Source organism: Solea solea, chromosome 10 (genome assembly GCF_958295425.1).
Source record: "Solea solea chromosome 10, fSolSol10.1, whole genome shotgun sequence".
NCBI lineage: Eukaryota > Metazoa > Chordata > Actinopteri > Pleuronectiformes > Soleidae > Solea > Solea solea.
In genome coordinates, this window is record NC_081143.1 from 22465818 (window position 1) to 22486112 (window position 20295).

The following is a 20295-nucleotide window of genomic DNA, read 5'->3' on the forward strand; positions in this document are numbered from 1 at the left end:
TCATTTGTCCATTTATCATAAGTTTTTTTACACTATGAAATTAAGTTATCCATCAGTTAACTTCATCTCAGCTCAAAGGGTAGAACATTTTTGCCTTTTTTTTATTTCATGCACTTGACAATGATGACACTTACATGGCCTTTAATGACGTGTCATTTTTTGGGTAGGAATATAATTTGTTTTATTTTCAAGTCTATTTAAGTTTTTAATTCACATCCTTGCTGAAAAAAATACTGAGTTCAGAATGCTGGTGCAGTTTTAAACATATTCATGTTAGACCATCAAAAGAAAAAGCTGCTTCTCCTGAAAACTGCAAAAAATATCAGTTTAAGAAAGACTATGTTTTCCACACCCTTCGCCTTGTGTGACTTCTCACAGAGTCATTTAGAAGCTGTCTTATCATATTTAACCATTCTTTATTATAGTTATTATTATTATTATGCTGCCTCTTCAAAATATTAATCATCACACAAACTGAAGCCAGAGACTTGAAACACAGTGTCAGATTAACAATCACATCAAAAAGTGCCAATGTACGTATGATTGTTTTGTTTCTGCATTTTTTTTTCCACTAACCAACCAGAAATAACTTTATCTTCTCTTGAGCCACAGACTCAGACTTGGATTTGTTGTTGTTTTGTTGCAACCACATTAATGAGTGCATTTGTTAGTGCATTTGCAACACAATTAAAGGACCAATTCAGTCCAAACTGATTCATCCTGCAGCAAAAAACTGGAGAATATCATTGTGTTACATGGCCTGGTTTTCCTGGTGTAAATCCAAGCTCCATCCAAAAATAAAAGAAAAAAAGAAGAAGAAGAAAAAAAATCACATAGCCTGGATTATTTGAATGATCAATTAGAATTTGATTAATATGCAAATTTGCGAACAAACTGTTCCATTTGAGCCTTCAGCGCAGCCTAATTAATCAACAGTTAAAGGAAATTAATACATACATCAATTCTGTCAGGAACATGCTTAGTTCAATCGCCCGTAAAATTGAAGTTTGAAGTATTAACTGGCTCCACAGGAAGGCTATGATTAAAACTCTACAATTCAGCTCTATTTAGATATATAGAGTGATTTAACTCCAGGCAAATATAAAGCCATTTACAGATCTCTCCTCTTTTTTTCTTTTATATATATATTCAATAATAATAAAATGATTATTATTATTATTAGAAATAAATTGAGGGGTTGTTTGAGGCCTATGGATATACATTATTTTGAAATTTCCTGCAAAGACTGAGCTAATTAAGTCTGTGAAACGCTTAAATACTGTCACTCGGAGAGTGTCTTGATGACAGTGCCTTAATTTACACTTTGCACCTGAGACTTTTCCACAAGGTGCAAATAATAAAAGAGAGAGAGGGAGACAGAGAGAGAGAGGAGGGGAGAGAGTGAAAAGGGGAGGGGAAGAGATGAAAAGAGAGGGCTGCACTATTGTTTCAGTAGGGACTCATGCATCAAACTTCAATTTTCCGCACGATTGAAGTAGTGATTTTTTCCATCTTGAAGTGAAATACTGAAATACACTTAAGACCTCCAGATTAATTACCACGAAGTGGTCCCTCAGACTGTAGTATTACTTATCGCTGGGCCCGCCTGACAAGCCCTCATAAAATAAGCAAGTGGAATCCATAAACTTAGCCTGCCTTAACACTCTCTCCCTTCATAAATATGCTTGATTCAGAACAGGCTGCACAACACACACACACACACACACACACACACACACACAGAACAGACAGTGTTGGAATAAAGTAGGATACACTTTAAAAGAGTCACAGTCTTCTTTGGACGTATAGCTTCACAGTCAATGGTCTCTGCTGGTTTAACAAACACTAACAATTTTGCCTAATAAGTTATTGACACTAATAATAATCATTTTAAAAGGAATAATGGTAAGATAGTGTCTGCGTCTTATCCCCACTCATTAATTTTCTACTTTTTTTTACTACATTCTGTACACACTTCTTTACACGTATGTATATATGTGTACATATAAACACATACATACATGTGTGTATGTGTATATATAATATATGTACACACACATACGTTTATATATACTATACACACACATAGGTATTCATGTATAACTGTGTGTGTGTGTGTGAATATATATATATACACACACACATATGTATATCCATACATAAATACCTATGTGTGTATATATAAAATTAAAATATATATACACACACACACGTCTATATATATACATATATATAAGCGTATATATATAATATACATAATATCTTAGTGTGTATATATATATTATATATACACATATGTATACATATATAAGTGTATATACACACACACATACACACGCACACATACACACACTCATATGTGTATATATGTATATATATATATATATATATATATATATATATATATATATATATATATATATATATATATATATATATACACATAGCACACACTGAGCCTGTGTCTCTAACCCCAACTTTTTCAGGTCAATTTAGGCAGAAGTTTAAAAAAAGAAAAGCAAAGAAAAGCAAAGAAAAGAGTAAAACCAGATCAAAGAAAACCAAAAGAATGAAAGAGCAAACACTATAAAACATTTCACAAGAAGACAGCTCCACTTATCGTTTCCCTTAACAAAAGAGGGTTAAACGGGAGGTTGCCTTTTGAGTTCCTCTTTCTGGACAGTCCCTCTTTCTCTCTCTCTCTTTTTCTCACATCACCATGTTTTCAGCTTCATTAAACTCCTCAAAGACAAAAGAAATAAAGAGGCAGGAGCAGCCGCAGAAGGGGGGAAAAAAGATGGGGGGGGGGGGGGGGGTTGGGGTTCGAAAAACAACAACAACAAATAAACAAACAAAACAAAAGAGCTCCCTAACCAGACTTTGGCATAAACGCCACAGTCTCAACTCTTTATGGCTCCCTACTTAACATTAAAAACGCTCTCGACAAAATCCATTTCTTGTTTAGAAAACGTTCTTGGACAGAAGTCAAACATATTATTCCGCCGCTAAAAAAGCGGAGGAACACAAGCGGCTCACAAAAAAGGGGCAGTTTCATTGTAATTCATTGACTTGTTCAAAACGCCAGCCAAAGAAAGGGGCGAGACATTAATAGCCGCAGATGCCCTCATGAAGGGAGAGTCTATATGGCCTTTGTTCGCGCCCAGTTAAACTGTTTAAAAGGAGGGTTAACTCAATCCATCAAATTGTCTGAAATTGTGAGGAAATTTCAAAAACCATATGGCCTCCAAACGTTTGCGTCCTTTCTGTGCGGTGGGACACACTTGTCTCAGTATTGCTGCCTGCGGGGGACCGGCCCTGCTCCTTTGTGGCCCGTCCCATCAGGGAACGCTGCTCATTTGTCCCCACTTTTCATGCTTTACGCTCAAAATTACGGCCCAGTCCCGCAGAACAAAAAAAGGTCTATAAAGGCTCGGAGAAACTGGCCCAAAAACTCTGCGGTTTTGTGGCATCCTCCTTCTTCTTTTCTCCCCGCCCCCCCCTTCGGCACCAGATTTGTGTTTCTCACATAAATTTTTGCCACGAATGGAGAAACACGTCTAAGGGTCAAGAAGCCACGATACGCATTTAGGCGGTGAAAGGGGATGTGAGATTCCCGGCCACAAAATGTTTAGAGCATCACAGTAGAAAAGGACACAAAGGGGACAAAATAGTTCAGAATAATAACTCTAAACGGGCCGCTTTTCATGCGCTTACACGCCTGGATTTGGCAAAGAGAGCGTGTTTCTGGAGTTACATTTAAAAAAAAAAAAAAAACCAGAAAAAAAAACCCTTTTATAATATCACAATTAACCATCGGGGTCAATTCAAGAATTACAACATAAAAGGAATATTCAGAAAAAGCCATTTTATTCCCATAGTAGCCTATATACATTACAGTCTGTGCATTGGTTTTTCAAATAATGTCCTGATTTCAGAAAGGCACTTACAGGTGTACAAAACATAACAAATTTAGGCTATGACTGTAAATCTATTGTATCCAAACAATAAATCTAAAAAGTAGCCTTACAGCTCGTCAAAAACCACCGCAGTGTTCGTTAATTGTTGTTGTTGTTTTTTTCTTCCTCTTCTTCTTCTTCTTCTCCTCGCCATCGCGTGAGCATTCCCATTAAAAAAAACAACAACAGCAACGCACATACAGGACTGTGAGCGTCCGAGTTTGCCTTTCCGATCATCATCATCATCATCATGCACTGCAGCATCGGGACGCCAAATATGAAGTGAAGTCAGGGTGGGGGGGATACAGTCAGATGATGAGGAGGAGGGAGGAGGAAGAGGAAGAGGCGGCAGTGACAAAACTGACACAAAAGCGTTTAAATAAAAAAAAACAATAATAATAGAGTCAAAAATAAATAGATTATGATCACAAATCAAATCATGCATTCACATGCAAAAAAATAACAAGAAAAAAAAACAACACATGGGGTGTGTGTGTGAGAGAGAGGACAGCAGGCCCAAAAGCAATGAAACAGGTGTGTGTGTGTGTGTGTGTGTGTACACAGTGTAAATAATAATAATGATAATAATAATAATAATAACAATAGTCATGTAATGTTGGACCATATTGCTTTGATTGCATGGAGTAAGAGTTTGCTGTGAATACACTGTAAAATACCACTGCATATTTCTTTGTTCTGTGTTCATGCTTCACTATATGAATAGTTTTCTATCTGTGCGCGGATATAAAAGTCATTACATTTTGGTACATGTTCTGAGATATGGTATACAATATAAGCAGTAAGTTACAAGTCCTCTGTGGGGATTTTTTTGTTTGTTTTGTTATTTTTTTTCATAATCGTCTTTTGTGTTTCTCCACTTCTCAGCCCCACGCTGCGCCATCAGTCATCCACGTCAATCTCCACGTCCTCGTCCTCCGAGCACTCTTTACTCGTTGTGTGGTCCGAGAATGGAGACAGCGGCGACGTCCGCAGTTTCTGGGAGAGCTCGTGCTCCTGCTGGCCGACCCGCGCGGGGGACTCGGGGCGCGGGTGGCCCAGCGTGCCGTTGGCGCATTTCTCCAGGTCCGCCAGCTTGGCGAGCTTGTCCAATGGGACCTGGCCCAGGGCCTTGGCCGATTCCACGTCGGCCTTCATCTCCTCCAGGTCCCGTTTTAGCTTGGCCCTGCGGTTCTGAAACCACGTGATGACCTGAGCGTTCGTCAGGCCGAGCTGCTGCGCGATCTGGTCCCGGTCTGCGGGGGACAGATATTTCTGGTACAGGAAGCGCTTCTCCAGCTCGTAAATTTGGTGATTGGTGAACGCCGTCCGAGACTTCCGACGCTTCTTCGGGGTGGTTCTCTGTCCGAACAGAGTCATCCCGTCCCGGCCTGCAGTGAGGAAGAGGAGGAGGCAGGGTGAGAATCACGGGATTCAATTCACGCCTGCAGGTGCGTGTGGATTTATCTGCACCGCTGCAGTGTGTGTATGTGTGTGTGTGTGTGCGCGTGTGTAAGTAAGTGTGTGCGTAAAAGTGACCATTACGCAAAAAAAGTGAAGATGATCACTGAAACACTGAAACCTTCTTGGCCCTTATGGGAACAAGTAATTACAAGAAGATTACACAGACACCACTGGGAAATATTGAGCAGCAGACACACGAGGCCCTGATAATATTAAAGATATAAAAAAAACATGGCGATTTATTTCGTTGAAGAAGAAAACTAACGCCGGGTTTCTTCCATAAATGATCGCAAAAGGATCAAAAACGTGCTCTGGGTATGAAAGAATTAAAATAACATTTACATAAATAACAATAACATAGTTTTTATTTTCTACAGGCCCTTAAATAACATGTGTTAAATAACTACAAATGCTATAACTGAACATTTGCTTGCGGTATTTTTGAGGCATGGATTGAGATTTACCTTCCGCAGCCTGTAAAACGCTGACTTCCAGCCCCTTGAAGGTCTTGCTGGCGAGTTCCTCCAGCGCGCACAGCGGCGACGTCTGGTTGAGTAGAGCGCGGCTGGACAGAGGGATGCTGGACGGACGGTGCTTCTCCGAGGACGAGATGAGGTGAGCCGTGCCGCAGATCGTGTAGCTCCGCTTCACGGACGGCTTGTTGAGGATGTCCTCGATGCTGAAGGGGGTCAGCGGCTTGTTGGAGTTGGCAGGAGGCGGCAAGTGGTCCAGTGGACTTCGCCTCCTGTTTTCCACTGCATCACATTTGGCCACCTCTTTGGATGTCATCATTAGGCTTGTGCGCAGAGTTTATGCGGGACTTCGTTGAAATGATCAGCGGTTGGGGGGTAAAAAAGGGGTGAAGTCACATAACAGTTGGGAGGTTAGAGGAGGAAAGGGGGGAGGAAAAAAAAGAGGAAACAAAGGTGCAGACAGAGGACGAAGAAAAAGAAACTCTTATTCCAAAAGTGTGTCTCCTCGGGAGCAGCAAGTCCGCAGGAGTGAGATGCCTCCCTGAAAATGGCGAGGTCCACACAGTTGACGATTACTAACAAGTTACCGTCGATTGGTAGGTAATCAATTATCTCCAGTGGCACTTTCGCCCTCTTCCTTTCACTCTTTGACTATGTTGCAGTCCAGTGCAGGGCTTTTTGCGACTGGGGGTGTCCCATTAATTAGGACGCATGGCTGGAAGGAGGAGGAGCCCGGCGGAATTATAATGCTTTGTGCTCTTATCATCTTTGGTCTAATTTAGTCGTGTGGTGAGACACCAGAATAGGTATATGGGGTAAATGAGGGGAGGCAGGGAAAAGGGGAGAGAGAGAGGGAGAGGGAGAAAAAGAGGGGAGATGAGGGAGAGAGAAATCACAATCCGTAGCCTACTTAAGCGTTTTTACGCGGAAAAAAACTTTCAGTTTCAGCTCAGCAGCAGCAGGTGCTTCTGGTCCTTGATTTAAAAATGTGTTTTGGATTATCCGGAGGTTGTCACCAAATAAAAGCCATAGTCATAGTCAGAGAAGGATGTTTTTTTTCTTCTTCCTCGAACCCAAAGCGCGTGGATGATCCTTTGTTTTGTAGTGAAAAAAAAAAAAGGTAATGTAGAGATGCTGGCTCATATATCAGCTGTGACGATCAGCCTCCTCCTCTGGGGCGGGAGAGAAGGAGCAGCGTGCGTCCCTCTCAGCGACGCCGGGTCCGGGCCATAACTCAGGCGAAAGAGCTGCTGCTTTTATATCATCCGAGAAAATAGTTCATCTCCTCTCACACTCTCCCCGCGCGTCCTCCAGGTTTGACATGATGGCTTTATTCTGGTGCTGTGGCGTAAAAATCAACGACAGTTTGTTTTATTTATTTATATATTTATTTTACACGAACGAATTTTCAATGTAGGACTTTTAAAATATTATTATTATTATTGATTTTATTTTATTAATCGAGGAATGTAAAAGGAGAGTAAATACGTTTTTTTAAACATTCGATTTCAGTGTTAATTTCTTAATCTTTTATATGTGTAATTCGAACAGGCCTATTATTGTTATCATTATTATTCGATTGTTGTTAATGTTCTTTTTTATATATATTATTGTGTATTTCTTTCGTTTGTTTACAGTCAGTAACACCGTGATTTTACTGTAGTTTTACGCCACTGATGAGCAGTGGATATAAAACATCAAAAATGATGATGATTAGAGAAATTCACAAACGTATATTATTTATACTATATTTTATTTATTTCAATGTTTCGGGTCTTATTGCTTTTTTAATTTTTTTTTTATTTAAAGATCATGTGACTGTTATGTCAGAAACCTTCTCCACAGTGATTTTAATTAAATTCAAGATGTATTTTTCTTCTTATTATCACAGTTATAGCTGTGTCTGTAGTGTAGTATAATATGATCCAATAAAGATATTTTGATTTCGTTAACATCTGTTAATTTTCTTTACTATTACAGCTATAGTCTGCACATGTAGCACCTTTATTTTATCCAAACATTTCAACTTGATTTATGTTTTTATTATTATTATTTTAAATGAGAGAGAGAGTGTGTAAAGTGAGATCTTTGCTGGTTTTGTTTCCAGTTTAACTTGATCATGGTTATAAAAGCAAAAAAAAAAAAAAAATCAGACACACTTAAGCTAGCATACTTAACATTTGCTCTGTGTGTGTGTGGGGTTGGGGGTGGGGGAGTGGGTTATATCTAATTTCAGGATACATCACGTGTTCCTCTCAGTTTTAAAATATATATACGTATATATTTTTAATTTCCACATCATTTCTGCACACTTTGTGTCTGTACATAACCAAAATCCTGCAGCTGCAGAACTTTATTTTCCCCTCTATGCTACTTTGAAAACTAATGTTTCACTCATATTTGTTTTTATTTTCAACAACAGTTGAATCATCATTATTTTGTAGAAAAAAAAACAGATTGTGTCTCATTTAACACAGATGAGAATACACACTGAGGGGAAAACATGTATTAAATGTGATAATTAAATACTATAGTATAGTCAAGTAAATCAGTTTTAAATATTACTTAACTTAAATCGTGTGCACGTTTCTTCACTTTACAAATCACATGAGTGAGTGTGTTCCCATGCAGGCTGTGGAGGATCATGGTGCTGAGTGGTGCAGAGGCCTGTTTATTAAAGACAGATATTTGTAGTAGTGTGACATCATCTCTGTGTCTGCCTTGCCAAGGTCAACGACATGTCCTGCTCTCCTCCGGTTGCAGGACTTCATTTCTTTTTAAGATCCTAAACTGTGCACTGGAGAGCACACACACACACATACACACCATCACACTCTCTCCCTTTACTCACATTTGAATGAATGCATATATGAAAGAGGTTTAGCTAGTTTTTGAAGATGAAGCAGGTGATTTTGTAAGGATTTATATCCGCAATAAACCCTAAAACCTTCTGGAGGAGGAATCAGTCACATGTATTCACAGTGTCCTGTAGTCTGCATGCTCGGACATTCATAAAACAAAGTATCTAGAGATCACGACACCTCTTTGTCTCCACAACCAGGTGATGATTTAGGCCGGTTTTCCCTTCACAGCTGCACTGTGTTGGATTAAAGTGCCATCCTGCGATATTCTGTGACCTCACGCAGGACAGCGCTCACTGTGAGGCTTGGACTGTGATTGTAAGCTGCAGGGGGAAAACTGTCCACATAGTAGCCATTTTGTGAGTCTCTTCCCCCCACCACCCACAAAGATGGGTGTCATGTCTCCCTGTCTCCCAAAGGTCTGCCTGTTATCACACATGACACCAAATACAGAGAGAGAGAGAGAGGAAGGGAGGGATCGTCTGGCTCAGATGTGTCTCTCTCTGTGTAAAACATGTACTGTATAAATCACACGTCATTACCAGAGGTCACTGGCTGAAGGAACACCATTGGACGGTTTCATATAGCGAGGGCCAGTCTGGTTGGAGGAGAGTGGATTTATCTGGCAGTTGGATGTGTGGCAGCCATATTTTATGTGTCTGGAGATGTAATAACAGGCTTCATGACAAATCCCTGACGGGCCGGCTTTCCCCTCCTGCCTCACAGTGCTGTGCCCATAAGCAGCGCCATTATCACTGTGACCGCACTGTGCTGCGCTCTCTACAGCGCCACAAGCTCTTTGCTGTGACTTTCACAAGGGTCTCATTAAAGGGTCAGTTCACCAAAATCACCACAAACATGACCATGTTTATTTACGTCTGTCAAAGCCTGGACAGCTTCTGGTTTTGTGCAGGTCCTTCACCTCTGACCACTTGATCATGTGACAATATGGTGTCACCACAGACATTTGCAAAGAGCACATCCAAAATAGAATATAACAAAACAATGGGTTTTTTTTTATCTTATAATTAAAAAAATAAAAAATAAATAACACAAAGAGGTGTTTTTGCTGTAACAGTAGCAAATAATTGGCAAATTCACATGGTGAAAATTTAAAATTTTAACATTTTTGAAAATCAACACCAACACCTGAAAATATGAGTGGTCAAAAAAATACACATTCTTTGTTTAAAACATAAAATTTAACTACTTTAACTAAAACAAAAATGAAGTTGTGCACAATGTAGTTTTGTGTAGAGGTCTCTTTTAGAACCTTATTACTAAATTTTAACTGCACAGGTTCCTTTCTTTGAAATGCAAGATAAAATATGTTTATTTTCACATAGCTGTTTAAAACATGCAGTGAAATGCTTTGAATGCCAGTCTCACTCGACGCAAAACAATCAAAAATCTTGCATAAAATAGTTAAAATGAGACTAGAATTTGACTAAAATTGAAGTAAAGGGAAAAGAAGCCCAAGTTAAAACAAAACACAGAGTTTAGAAAAACAGTCATGTGCAGATGTTTTGTTAAGATTAAATGTCCAAGTATAACATAGAAGAAAACATAAATATTTCAGTTATACAGGAGAGCATGCGAGTAAAGTACATTTGCCACATACAGGATTTATTTGGGTGAACTGTCCCTTTAAAATGTATCTGCACTGATTCCTCCAAACTAAGCAGCAGTGGGTTTCTTTCAAAAAGTAAAAAAAGGTGACTCTCTGAGCACAGACTGAGTGAGAGTAAAGTTTGTGGGACACGCCAGTCCATAAATCACAAATCATGACTTTATCCCCGTGCAGGAAAAAAGCAAAAAAACAGGTGCACCGTCTGCCAGGAAACACAAGAAGCACAGAAGTTCCCCCATGGGGTCTGCGTAATGCAGAGTAAGTCTCTCCTTAAAGAAAGCCTTTTTTATGGTCTCTGGCTGTAGAGATAAACTCACTGACATGGACACTGCAGCACAGAAACACTCACTCACCGAACAACAGTCTGACAACGACTGACAGGCTTATTTATTTATTTATTTATTGTTTTTTATTTATTTATCCCCCCCCCCCCCCTGCCTCGTGATGGTAATAAAACCTGAACCTGGTCAGATGTGCTTACTGCGTCGCTGTCAGTCGTTGTACCTGCTGGAACAGTTGCTCGTGGGCTCTGCCAGCCCAGTAACAGACTGGCTTCACGCCCCTGATCATACTGGTGTGGTTTGGGGCCTGTACACTTGTAGTTGGCGAGGCCTGAACATACGCGGTTGCTAATTTACAGAAAGCACACACTTTGAAAGTGCACATATGTGGCCACTGGAAATGAGTCGTGTTTTCTTTTTTTTTGATCATCCTTTCCCAATCTGTTGTCTTCATTTAAAAGCGATCAGTTAAGCAGCAGTTTGCACACACACACACACACACGCTCTCTCTTCCTCCGTGAACAACTCGCCTCCTTTGCCCTCTCCACGCTCAAAGATCCCTCCACTGCACCGTGTGTGGATGCCACAACACGGCACCGGATAGATGCTTCATTTGAATGTGCTTCCTTTCTCATTTACACTTCACTATAAAACACAGTAAGCAGTGATGCTGAAGGATTGTGTTATTTGGGAAGGCCAGGGTGGAAAAGATTATTCACCGCCTTTGGTAATAAAAACTGCCAGAGGAGAACTGGGGAGAATTATGACAGCAATCCTTTAGTTTTTGTTTGTGGAGGCTGTGTGAGTGTTTTTTTTCTTATTATTTTTATTTGATGTAAACACTTACAAAGGAGGATAAAGAGACCTTGAGGTGGGAAAACAACAGAAAATCAAATGTGTAGTGTAAATACCAGCTGCATTGCTGTTGATTACTCTTATGTAAAATTATAGATCAAATTGTATTTTTGATTATGACTTGTTACTCACTGTTAATAAAAGCAGTACCGGTGATAACCTGTTTTATCCACCCTGTGATCTGAAATCAGGTTCAGGGAAGGGCGCGCGGTGTCACCGCCTTCAACCGAATCAGAGCTTATACTGTTCAAACATGTATTTAAAATAGGATAAGACCACAGGGCCACTCTAATTACATGAAGTAGCTTTGGGTTGAGTTAATTCAATGCCCATAGGGGTTTTTCCAATATGGCCGCATGGGAACAAAATGCTGACAGGTCAGCTGTTCTCTCTGTGAGGAGAGGAATGTCTCCTTTTTTCTTCTCCTCGCTCCCTCGTCCTCACTCCCTCCATCCCTTGTCAATTATTTTCCACTCTTTTCTTTTCTCACTCTTCTCTCTGTCACATCCCCACCCCCCCCAACTCCCCAACACACAAACACACTGAAGCACACACACACACACACACACACTCATGCACACACTGTGTCTTTGAGAGATGGCCTCTGTCTTTCAATTAGCCTGCAATGGCCCTCTTACAAGGCTGGCGTCTGGTGAGTAAGGCCCGCAGCAGATGCTGCCGCGGATTGGCCGTTCATCTGCAGCCTGCAGACTGTATTGAACACTCATTAGGGTGGAGCTGACTATTCATGACAGAAGAAGTGCCTTTGTGTGGGAGGAGGAGATGCTACTACATCAGGTTATGTTTACTCTCTTGTCCTCGGCGGGGTTTTTACTGTGCAAAGAGGGACGGACGGGGGCTCTGATTAGGAGGATAAACACATAATGAAGTGTGACTGTTTGACACTCGTCACTCGCGATGTGATTTCTTTATTTAAAGCTGCAGTGCGTCACTTTTGCTGATTTTTTTGCCGTTGATGTCATTCTGCTTCTGTTTAGTCTTTGTGAGGAGAAGTGGATACTATCATAGCACAGGAAGTGCTATCCCATTGATTTTCACCTCAGAAACTTTTCTTTATGTATTCATTTGTACACCCGATTATGCAAAGGTTTTCCATTAACTCCTCCTAACATGTTTGCACTTTACTAGTGTTATGGCGTTAAATTGAAAGATTTTATTGAAGGAGAACAACGCCTGAAATCTGGATTCTGGCGAGCAGCGTGCCGGGTCGGATACATACTGTAGTGGAAAACGTAAACTTAGTTCGTTAGCTGTAGGCAGGTTCCTATGGGCTTGACTCGTAGGTACTGTCACAATTCCTCAATCACCAAGGCAAGGAAGAGTCAAGTGAAGGTTTTGCACCTTTATTTCCACTTGCCGTGCATCCAAGTTTAATTTCTACCCTCATATATCCAAGCCTCTCTCGGATGAATGACGATCTATAGATTGAACAGTAACATAACGGTCAAAAACTCTTTTCACACCAAACCTAGCACAGCTTCTAACGGACACGTCAACCGACACAAAATGCTCGATATCTTCCAGCATCTATCATAGCTGTCAAAGGAATCACAGTTGATCACAGTGTCCATGTTACCCGTTATCGAATAAATTTAGTAAGTTTTAATAACATCAAAGGTTCACAAAGCATTAATCCTTTAAACTAACCCTAAACTGAATTAACTCAATACTGTCTCCTGCACATATAGTTAGTAAGATTTGAGATAGTGTATCCAGTCTGAATGTGTGAGTAAACTAAACGTTGGCTGAAGATGAGAATTTTATCTTGCACAACAAATTGAACATAAAATGAATCACTTCATGTGTGTCGCGTTAGAATGTCGCCGGGTGACACAAGATCTAAACACCACTAATACTGACAGAGAGAGAGAGTCATGTGGAGCTGAAATAACACAGAGCGCATCACAGTTGACACGTTTGCGCAATCACACTTTTTATTACCGCAATTACGCAGCGGTTCGTGCTGTCGGGAAAAATTCCCGCATTTTCTGAAAGCTGAGAAGTTGCACGTCAAATCCAACGTGTGGTTATTACGGTAATTTCACTCGCGCTGTTGCAGGAAACTGTCAAAACAGTGCTTTTGTCACCAGAGAGGAAAAAATGCCTGTACATAAGTTCCCAGTTTTTGGCGTGTTTCCGGACATTGAGACAAAAAGTCAAACAAATGTTATTTTTACATAAAACCTGGTGTTCGTGTACAACTACAGTGTTTTTACTAAACAAAACTTTTGTTTTTTCTTCATTTTAAAATGTTAAAACACTATTTTAACATGCGGTAAATTGTAAATAACTGCATTGAAAGTTACTCTGGGAAAATGGGCAAAATGACTTACTCACATGACATTTTTTGGCACTTTTATGGTTAAAATAAGCAAAAACACATTTTGAAGCTTAGGGTTAATCAGAATTGTGTGAACATTTGACAGTGGATATATATGATTATAACAGATATTTATTTATATTTAACAGTTTTAAATTGGATTTCTTGCTATGGTACATGTTATCATGTTTATCTCAAATATTGTAGGTCATCTCTGCTACTGGGAATCTCACAATCAAAACCATTTGAAATAAATAAAAAATAAAAAAAAGACCCAGTTGATCAAATCAAGCAGCAGTGTGGAATTGTTGGAGTAGTTGTCTTGTGTAGTGCGGTACTAAATATTTCCTTCCTCACTCTGACATTTCATGAGGAATTTGCCCCCGTTTTTAAAGCACAGAGGGGAAAAGAGAGCGGATGACGTCATTAAAGGGCGACCAAAATGAATCCATGCTTCTAATGGATTTAAAGGAGTGTTGGACATGTAATATACAACATCACTGTTGGATATGTTAATGCATAAATGTTACATATGATGTCTTTAAGGGAGAAAGACGGGAGGAGCAGGCAGACACTGGGAGCCCCCTGTTGAGCGCCAGAGCCACAAGCCTGTCTGTTACATTTGTGTATGATTTGTCGACTCTCTGTGGGTCCGTTCATGGAGCACCTGGCAACCCTGCACAGAGGAATACGGTGGCTGCCATGACCATACACCAACACACACACAACCATATGCCTCCATTGTCATTCCAATGAGCTCAGACAACATTCACTTTCCCCTCCTTTCAGCAAACACTATCAATACAAACCCCATGTGGAGGGGCCCGGGTCAAGAGGGAGACTCACTACAAAGTGGCTGCTGACACACACGGAGAGGCACAAGCAGGCGCGCACACACACACACACACACACACACATATACACCCTGCTGCCTCCCTCTGCTCCTCCTCCTCCTCCTCCCCCCTCCCCTCCTGAAACCCCGTAGGCTGGACTGAGGAAATGTGAATTAGCTTCATCAATGCAGAGGTTAACATTGCGCAAAGACGATATTGACCTCTTGTTGTATTCTTGGTTTGATGTCTTTCTTAGGGCCAAATGCTTATGAATAAAAATGGCAAGGGGAGAGGTTGACAAAGGGATTTGTCTGACTAATGCCGAGGGAAAACCCCTGAGGGAGAGCCTGGTTAAGCCCAACACCACTGAATCCCCCCTGCAGTATTATCAATCACAGAGCAGCTCACGCAGCATTGTTATTGTTTTTGCCATAATTATATCAGAACAGCTTTCATTTGTCTCTAATGAAAAGTGTCTGCATTCATCATGCTAATGCAGTGACAGCATAAATATTACGCACATGGCGACCTACGGTGCCTCCTTAAACATGCGCCCATTTAAAATATGTGTGGGGAAACATATGTGATGCCAGGTCGTGACTGTGTAGTAACAAAGCAATTTAATTTCTCTCTAATGTGTGGGATCAATGCAGCCATTTTACGGGCAGACGTGGTGGTGTTTGGGTTTTATGTAATGCTATGTAATATGCAGGAGCCAAATCTATGGAAATACATTTTCATGAAGCAAGCAACACTTCATGAATGGAGCAAATAAAATGAAGCACAAAAATAAAATACACAAATTGAAAATAAAATATCGATTTAATCATTCAAATATGTTACATTTTGTTTTTTTTGTAAAAAAACTTTTTGTTTGCAATGATCAGAATGACTCGTTTGCGCTCAATGATTTGTTCTTAGCGGCGTGGTTTTTTTGTTTGCGATTCAGACCATGGGCGGCCTCAAGAAGCTGCCTGCTGATTGGCTACTGCGTTTTGGGATGACAGCTCAATGGACCGGAAGTCGCCACGAAGGCCTTGGAGCCGCTGTCCATCTCGTCAAATTATAAATGTTAGGTACCAACAATTATTTTCGGATGTTGACGGGGAAATCTTGGGGAACAAGTTCCAGACGGACAGCGACTCAAAGCCCGCGACTACTTCCGGTCCATTGATCTGTCGCTCCAAAACTCAGTAGCCAATGAGCAGACAGCTTCCTAAGGCCCGCCCATGGTCAGAATCACAGACAAAAAAACATTGTGCAAACAAAAACCCAGGGAGCGCAAACACATTTCTGATCATTGCAAACAAAAAGTGTATTTTTAAACAAAGAAAATACAATACTTTTGAATGATTAAATCAATATTATATTTGTGTATTTTGATTTTGTGGTTCATTTTTTTTTGTTTGTTTCAAAGTGTTGTTTGAAACAAATCTAATTCCATACAAATCGAATTATTCTGGGATTTTTGCTCACACAGGTGAGTTTTTGTGTTTTTTTGGAAGCAAACAACTTTTGATTGTATCTGAACAATGACTTAGTTTTGATGAAATGATAATGGATAAACGAAAAGTACAATTTTGACACTATGTAATGTAATATCGGCCACATAGGAGTTACTGGAATATTACACCTGTGACCATTATTAATATTAGACATGTCGTGTTTTAAACACTGTAAATTATTCATATTCCTAACCTGGAGAGAAATATCTCACACATTATACTACAAAAGTTAGTTAAAGTAATTATGCAAAAAAAAATGTCTTTCTATAATTAAATAAATGATAAAGAGCCAATTACATTTGGATTCTTAGAAAAGAAGATGGAGGGGAGGGGGGGGGGAGAGAGAAAAGGCTTAATCCAGCATTTCCTGCAAACGGATTCAACAGAATCAGCACTAATTTTACAGCCAGTCTAAAGGGGCTTTGATGGCGTCGTCTATAAAAAACAGTTAATGGTAATAACCTTTGGTAAGAACATAAACAGTGGAAAACCCGGGGCGAGAGGGGTGAGGTAGGATCCCAACCTTTAACCCTGGTATAATTGAAAAGCATGTCAGTGCTGCTCGGTTGGTTTGTTGAGCGCGGACGTTTGGAAATGAGAGCTTAAAAAATGTAGCTTTGTGTGACCGTGTCCCGTGTGTGAGTGAAGATGCAGGTGGTCTGTCTTTTTTTATCCCTTCTTCTTCTTGATTTTTTTTTTGTGTGTGCGTGCAAACAAATTAAACACTGCACACTCCCACACACACTCGCCACATTATATGCTCCACAGGGCCGGGGCTTGTCTTTATGAGTTTATTAAAAGCGTCTTGTTTCATATCATGCTCTCGCAGCAAAGAACCATATACCCAATATATCATCGCACTGTTATTGTAGGTAATTAAGTCCAAAACTTGGTGTTATACAGCGCCTGTTGTGCATAAGCAAAATTGACCATTTTAATTGCAAAGGAAATATTTGCTCGCAGTTTATCTAGCGTGAAAGATAGTATTACTCTTCTTAATACTGAAGGAGGAGGAGGACCAAGAGGAGATAGCGCGGGCATTCATTATACTAACAGTCCCCCTTTAAAAATGAATGGTAATGAGACACAACAGCTATTTACTTTGCTTTAATGCTGTGGCAAGTGGCAGTGAAAGCGCCCTCCTCCCCTCCCTCTGCAAAAGCCCCCGCTGCTGCCCAAAGCTTTTTAAATCTTTGGACTTGTTACACTGCGAAATACAACACAGCATAAAAAATTTAAGAGATATGAGTCGAGCTCAGACGAATCCACCTCGCGCTGATTATCCTGCTAATCAGAGCAACACAGCATCTGGTTTCTATTACTACTACTGCTACTGCTGCTGCTAGTACTACTGCTGCTGCTGCTGCTGCTGCTTGTCACTCTCTCTTTTTTTTATTATCTTTACTGTTTATATGGACGGGGGAAAAAATCCACAACATCCTTATCTGTCACTCATCCCTTCTTTATTCTCCTCTTCTTCACATCCTCCTGGTTTTTCTTTTTTTTGGTCTTTGTCTCAGTGCTGTGCAGTATTTGTCACGCAGAGCCTGCATCCCTCTCTCTCTCCCTCTCTCTCTCTCTCTCTCTCTCTCCCTCTCTCTCTCTAACAGATGAGTGTGGCCTGAAGGAGGAGTGCTGCCATTCATCCAGATCTGTGACTGTTCCTGCCGTTTAAACCCGAGCAGGCTCGACTAATGCCCCTGCCTCACTTCTCTGACGCGCTGCTGCTTTATAGGCTTTGTTTGAGGTAGCACATTCACCCCCCCTCCATCCCCATCCATCTTTTCCATATTTTTCAACTCCTAATTGTGCCCACCCCTCCACCCCACCACCACCTCAGCTTAATTTCTGTCCTCTCATCAGCTACTTTTTCCTTCTCCTGTGCTTTCATCTCTTTACCTCCTTACAATTGCTTTCTCCATCTCCCTCCTCCTGTAAAAAGAAAAAAAGAGCACACACACACACACACACACACAAAGAGCGGAAGGAGGGGGTGTTAGACGTGAAGTCAGTGGCGTTGAGCCGAGGAGGACACACTCCACTTAGATAAATATCCCCATCGCTCTGAGCAGAGCCAGGGAGATTTATTCATCCGCCGAGCTGGCAGAAAATTGACTTGTTTCATGGGGGCAGGCTAGTGACGCATTGCCATGAGAGGCAGAGAGACAGGAAAGGAGGGAGTGAGGGAAGAGGAGAGATAAAGGATGACAATGGGGAGAAGGCAAGGCACATGGAGAGGGGAGAGAGAGAGAGAGGAGGGAAAGGAACACGGCGGAGAGAAATGAAGGGGAAAAAAAAACGGGGAGAAAGAGTAAAGCGATTTAGGGAGTGGGGAGGGAGAAAAACGATAAAGAGAGATGAGAGAGAGTGATGTCCCTCCCCTTGTACCAGAGGATAAAGCCAGTCGGGTGGTGAAACAGTGATGAGGGAAATGGTACAGCTGACATTTATATAAGAGGATATTGATGAAGCAGAGACAATAGCAGACTCAATCCACTCCTCCTCCTCTTCCTCCTCTTCTTGCCTCCCTTCTCTTGTTTACTACTTTTCACTCTTCCTCTGCTCGTCTCTTTTCCCTCCGTCTCCTTCAACTCTGTCTGTCTTTGGACTGACAAAGCGACGTTATTGGCCACTACATCCTCATTGAGAGAGAAGGGCCACAACCTTGGGTGACTTAAGACTACAACCGACAATGCATCACAGTGATAATCTCTTATTTCCTCCTTCCCACCGGCACCACACACACACACACACACACACACACACACAGGTGTGTGTCGCTATGCTTTTAAGGACTTGCACTGGCGTCCATTCATTTGGAGTGGGCCTAAACAAAAGCGGTATCCCTAAGCTTAACCATAATCACAATTCACAATTCAAATATTAGCCCTAAACTTAACCAGATCCTCAAAAACATTAGGTTCTGGACCAGGTTTTTCGTCTCTGTGAGGACTTCTGGTCCTGACAAGGTCAGTGTTTATGCCTGAAAAAGGTCCTAAAAAGGTAAAAAAAGAGAAGAAAATACAAGCACACACACTGGTCTGCGTGCAGCAGCAGCAGGAGCAGCAGGAGCAGCAGGAGCAGCAGGAGCAGCATCGTCCCTGAACAGGAAAAACTACAGTGTTCCTGTGTTTCATATTGCATCCATGCTAACACAGCAAATGGAGAGGAGACAAATGCTTCCTCCCCTTGGCTTTTCTTGAAGAGGTGTTGTGAATAGAGCTGTTACTGTGTGTGTGTGTGTGTGTGTGTGTGTGTGTGTGCGTGGGTGTATTTGTGTACGTGTATTTGTGTGTGTAAGTGCGTATGTGTTCTGGGAGCGATGGGGCATGGAGGATTTCTGCTTGTATCAGCACCTGGGCTGCACTGAGAGAGAGGTATACAGGGGAGAAAGATGGGGGAACTGGGAGTCTGTGTGTGTGTGTGTGTGTGTGTGAGAGAGAAAGAGAGGGCGATAGAGAGAGGTAAGGTGGGGGTGGCTAACATGGAGTGGAGTATAATTTAGTTGCACCGAAGCTCAAGGCTCATGTCAACCTTGGATAGGGACCCAGGATGATAATTTGAATTGGGAATTAAGTCACCAATCAATGGTTATATTTATGCTGAATCAGTGGTTTATTAATGTGAGAGAACTCAATCATCTGATTGTGCATGTGTGCTTGTGTGTGCGTGCATATGCGCAGGTGTATTTTCCTCCAGTGTGAGAACTGGCCCCTCTTCTTCTTTCTGTGTGATTACATGCAGATGTTTTATGCCATATTTATGTGTCAATGGAGTAATGCACTTTCTGCTGACGGAACACATCGCCCCAAAAACTGAAGTGCAATGATTGGTTTTGTCTCAGCCCCTTCGACCGAAGTGATTTAATACCGTTTGTGATCTGCCTGCTCAGTGGTGAAGGTTTGGTTACAGACAAAAACAACAAGACTTAATCATCGGAAAGAACGTGGTAAAAAAAAACAGGCCAAACAAAAATGAACTGCTTTGTTTAGTTTCATATAAAGTTCAGTCATGACTCATTCACTACAAAGTAGCCGTGTCACACTACGTCCTCTGCCTTTGTTCCTCAAACACAACAGTAATAATTCCCACGCAGCTG

General features: G+C 41.1%; 1 protein-coding gene across 1 annotated transcript; it reads right to left on the reverse strand.

Annotated features, from left to right (window-relative positions):
• Positions 1-4856: 4856 nt before the first annotated feature.
• Positions 4857-6398, reverse strand: lbx1b (ladybird homeobox 1b). Its single transcript, XM_058640705.1, has 2 exons — positions 5882-6398; positions 4857-5344 (listed from the first exon to the last, which is right to left on the reverse strand). The coding sequence occupies exons 1-2, from the start codon at positions 6207-6209 to the stop codon at positions 4857-4859; spliced, it is 816 nt and encodes a 271-aa protein (XP_058496688.1). The 5' UTR covers positions 6210-6398.
• Between the last annotated feature and the right edge of the window lie 13897 nt (positions 6399-20295).

Bases quoted from the DNA above. Each gene is read 5' to 3' on its own strand.
- lbx1b (XM_058640705.1), bottom strand. From the start codon at position 6,209: ATGATGACATCCAAAGAGGTGGCCAAATGTGATGCAGTGGAAAACAGG. The intron at 5,345-5,881 runs GTAAATCTCAAT...TCCTCACTGCAG, and splicing joins CGTTTTACAGGCTGCGGAAG to GCCGGGACGGGATGACTCTG.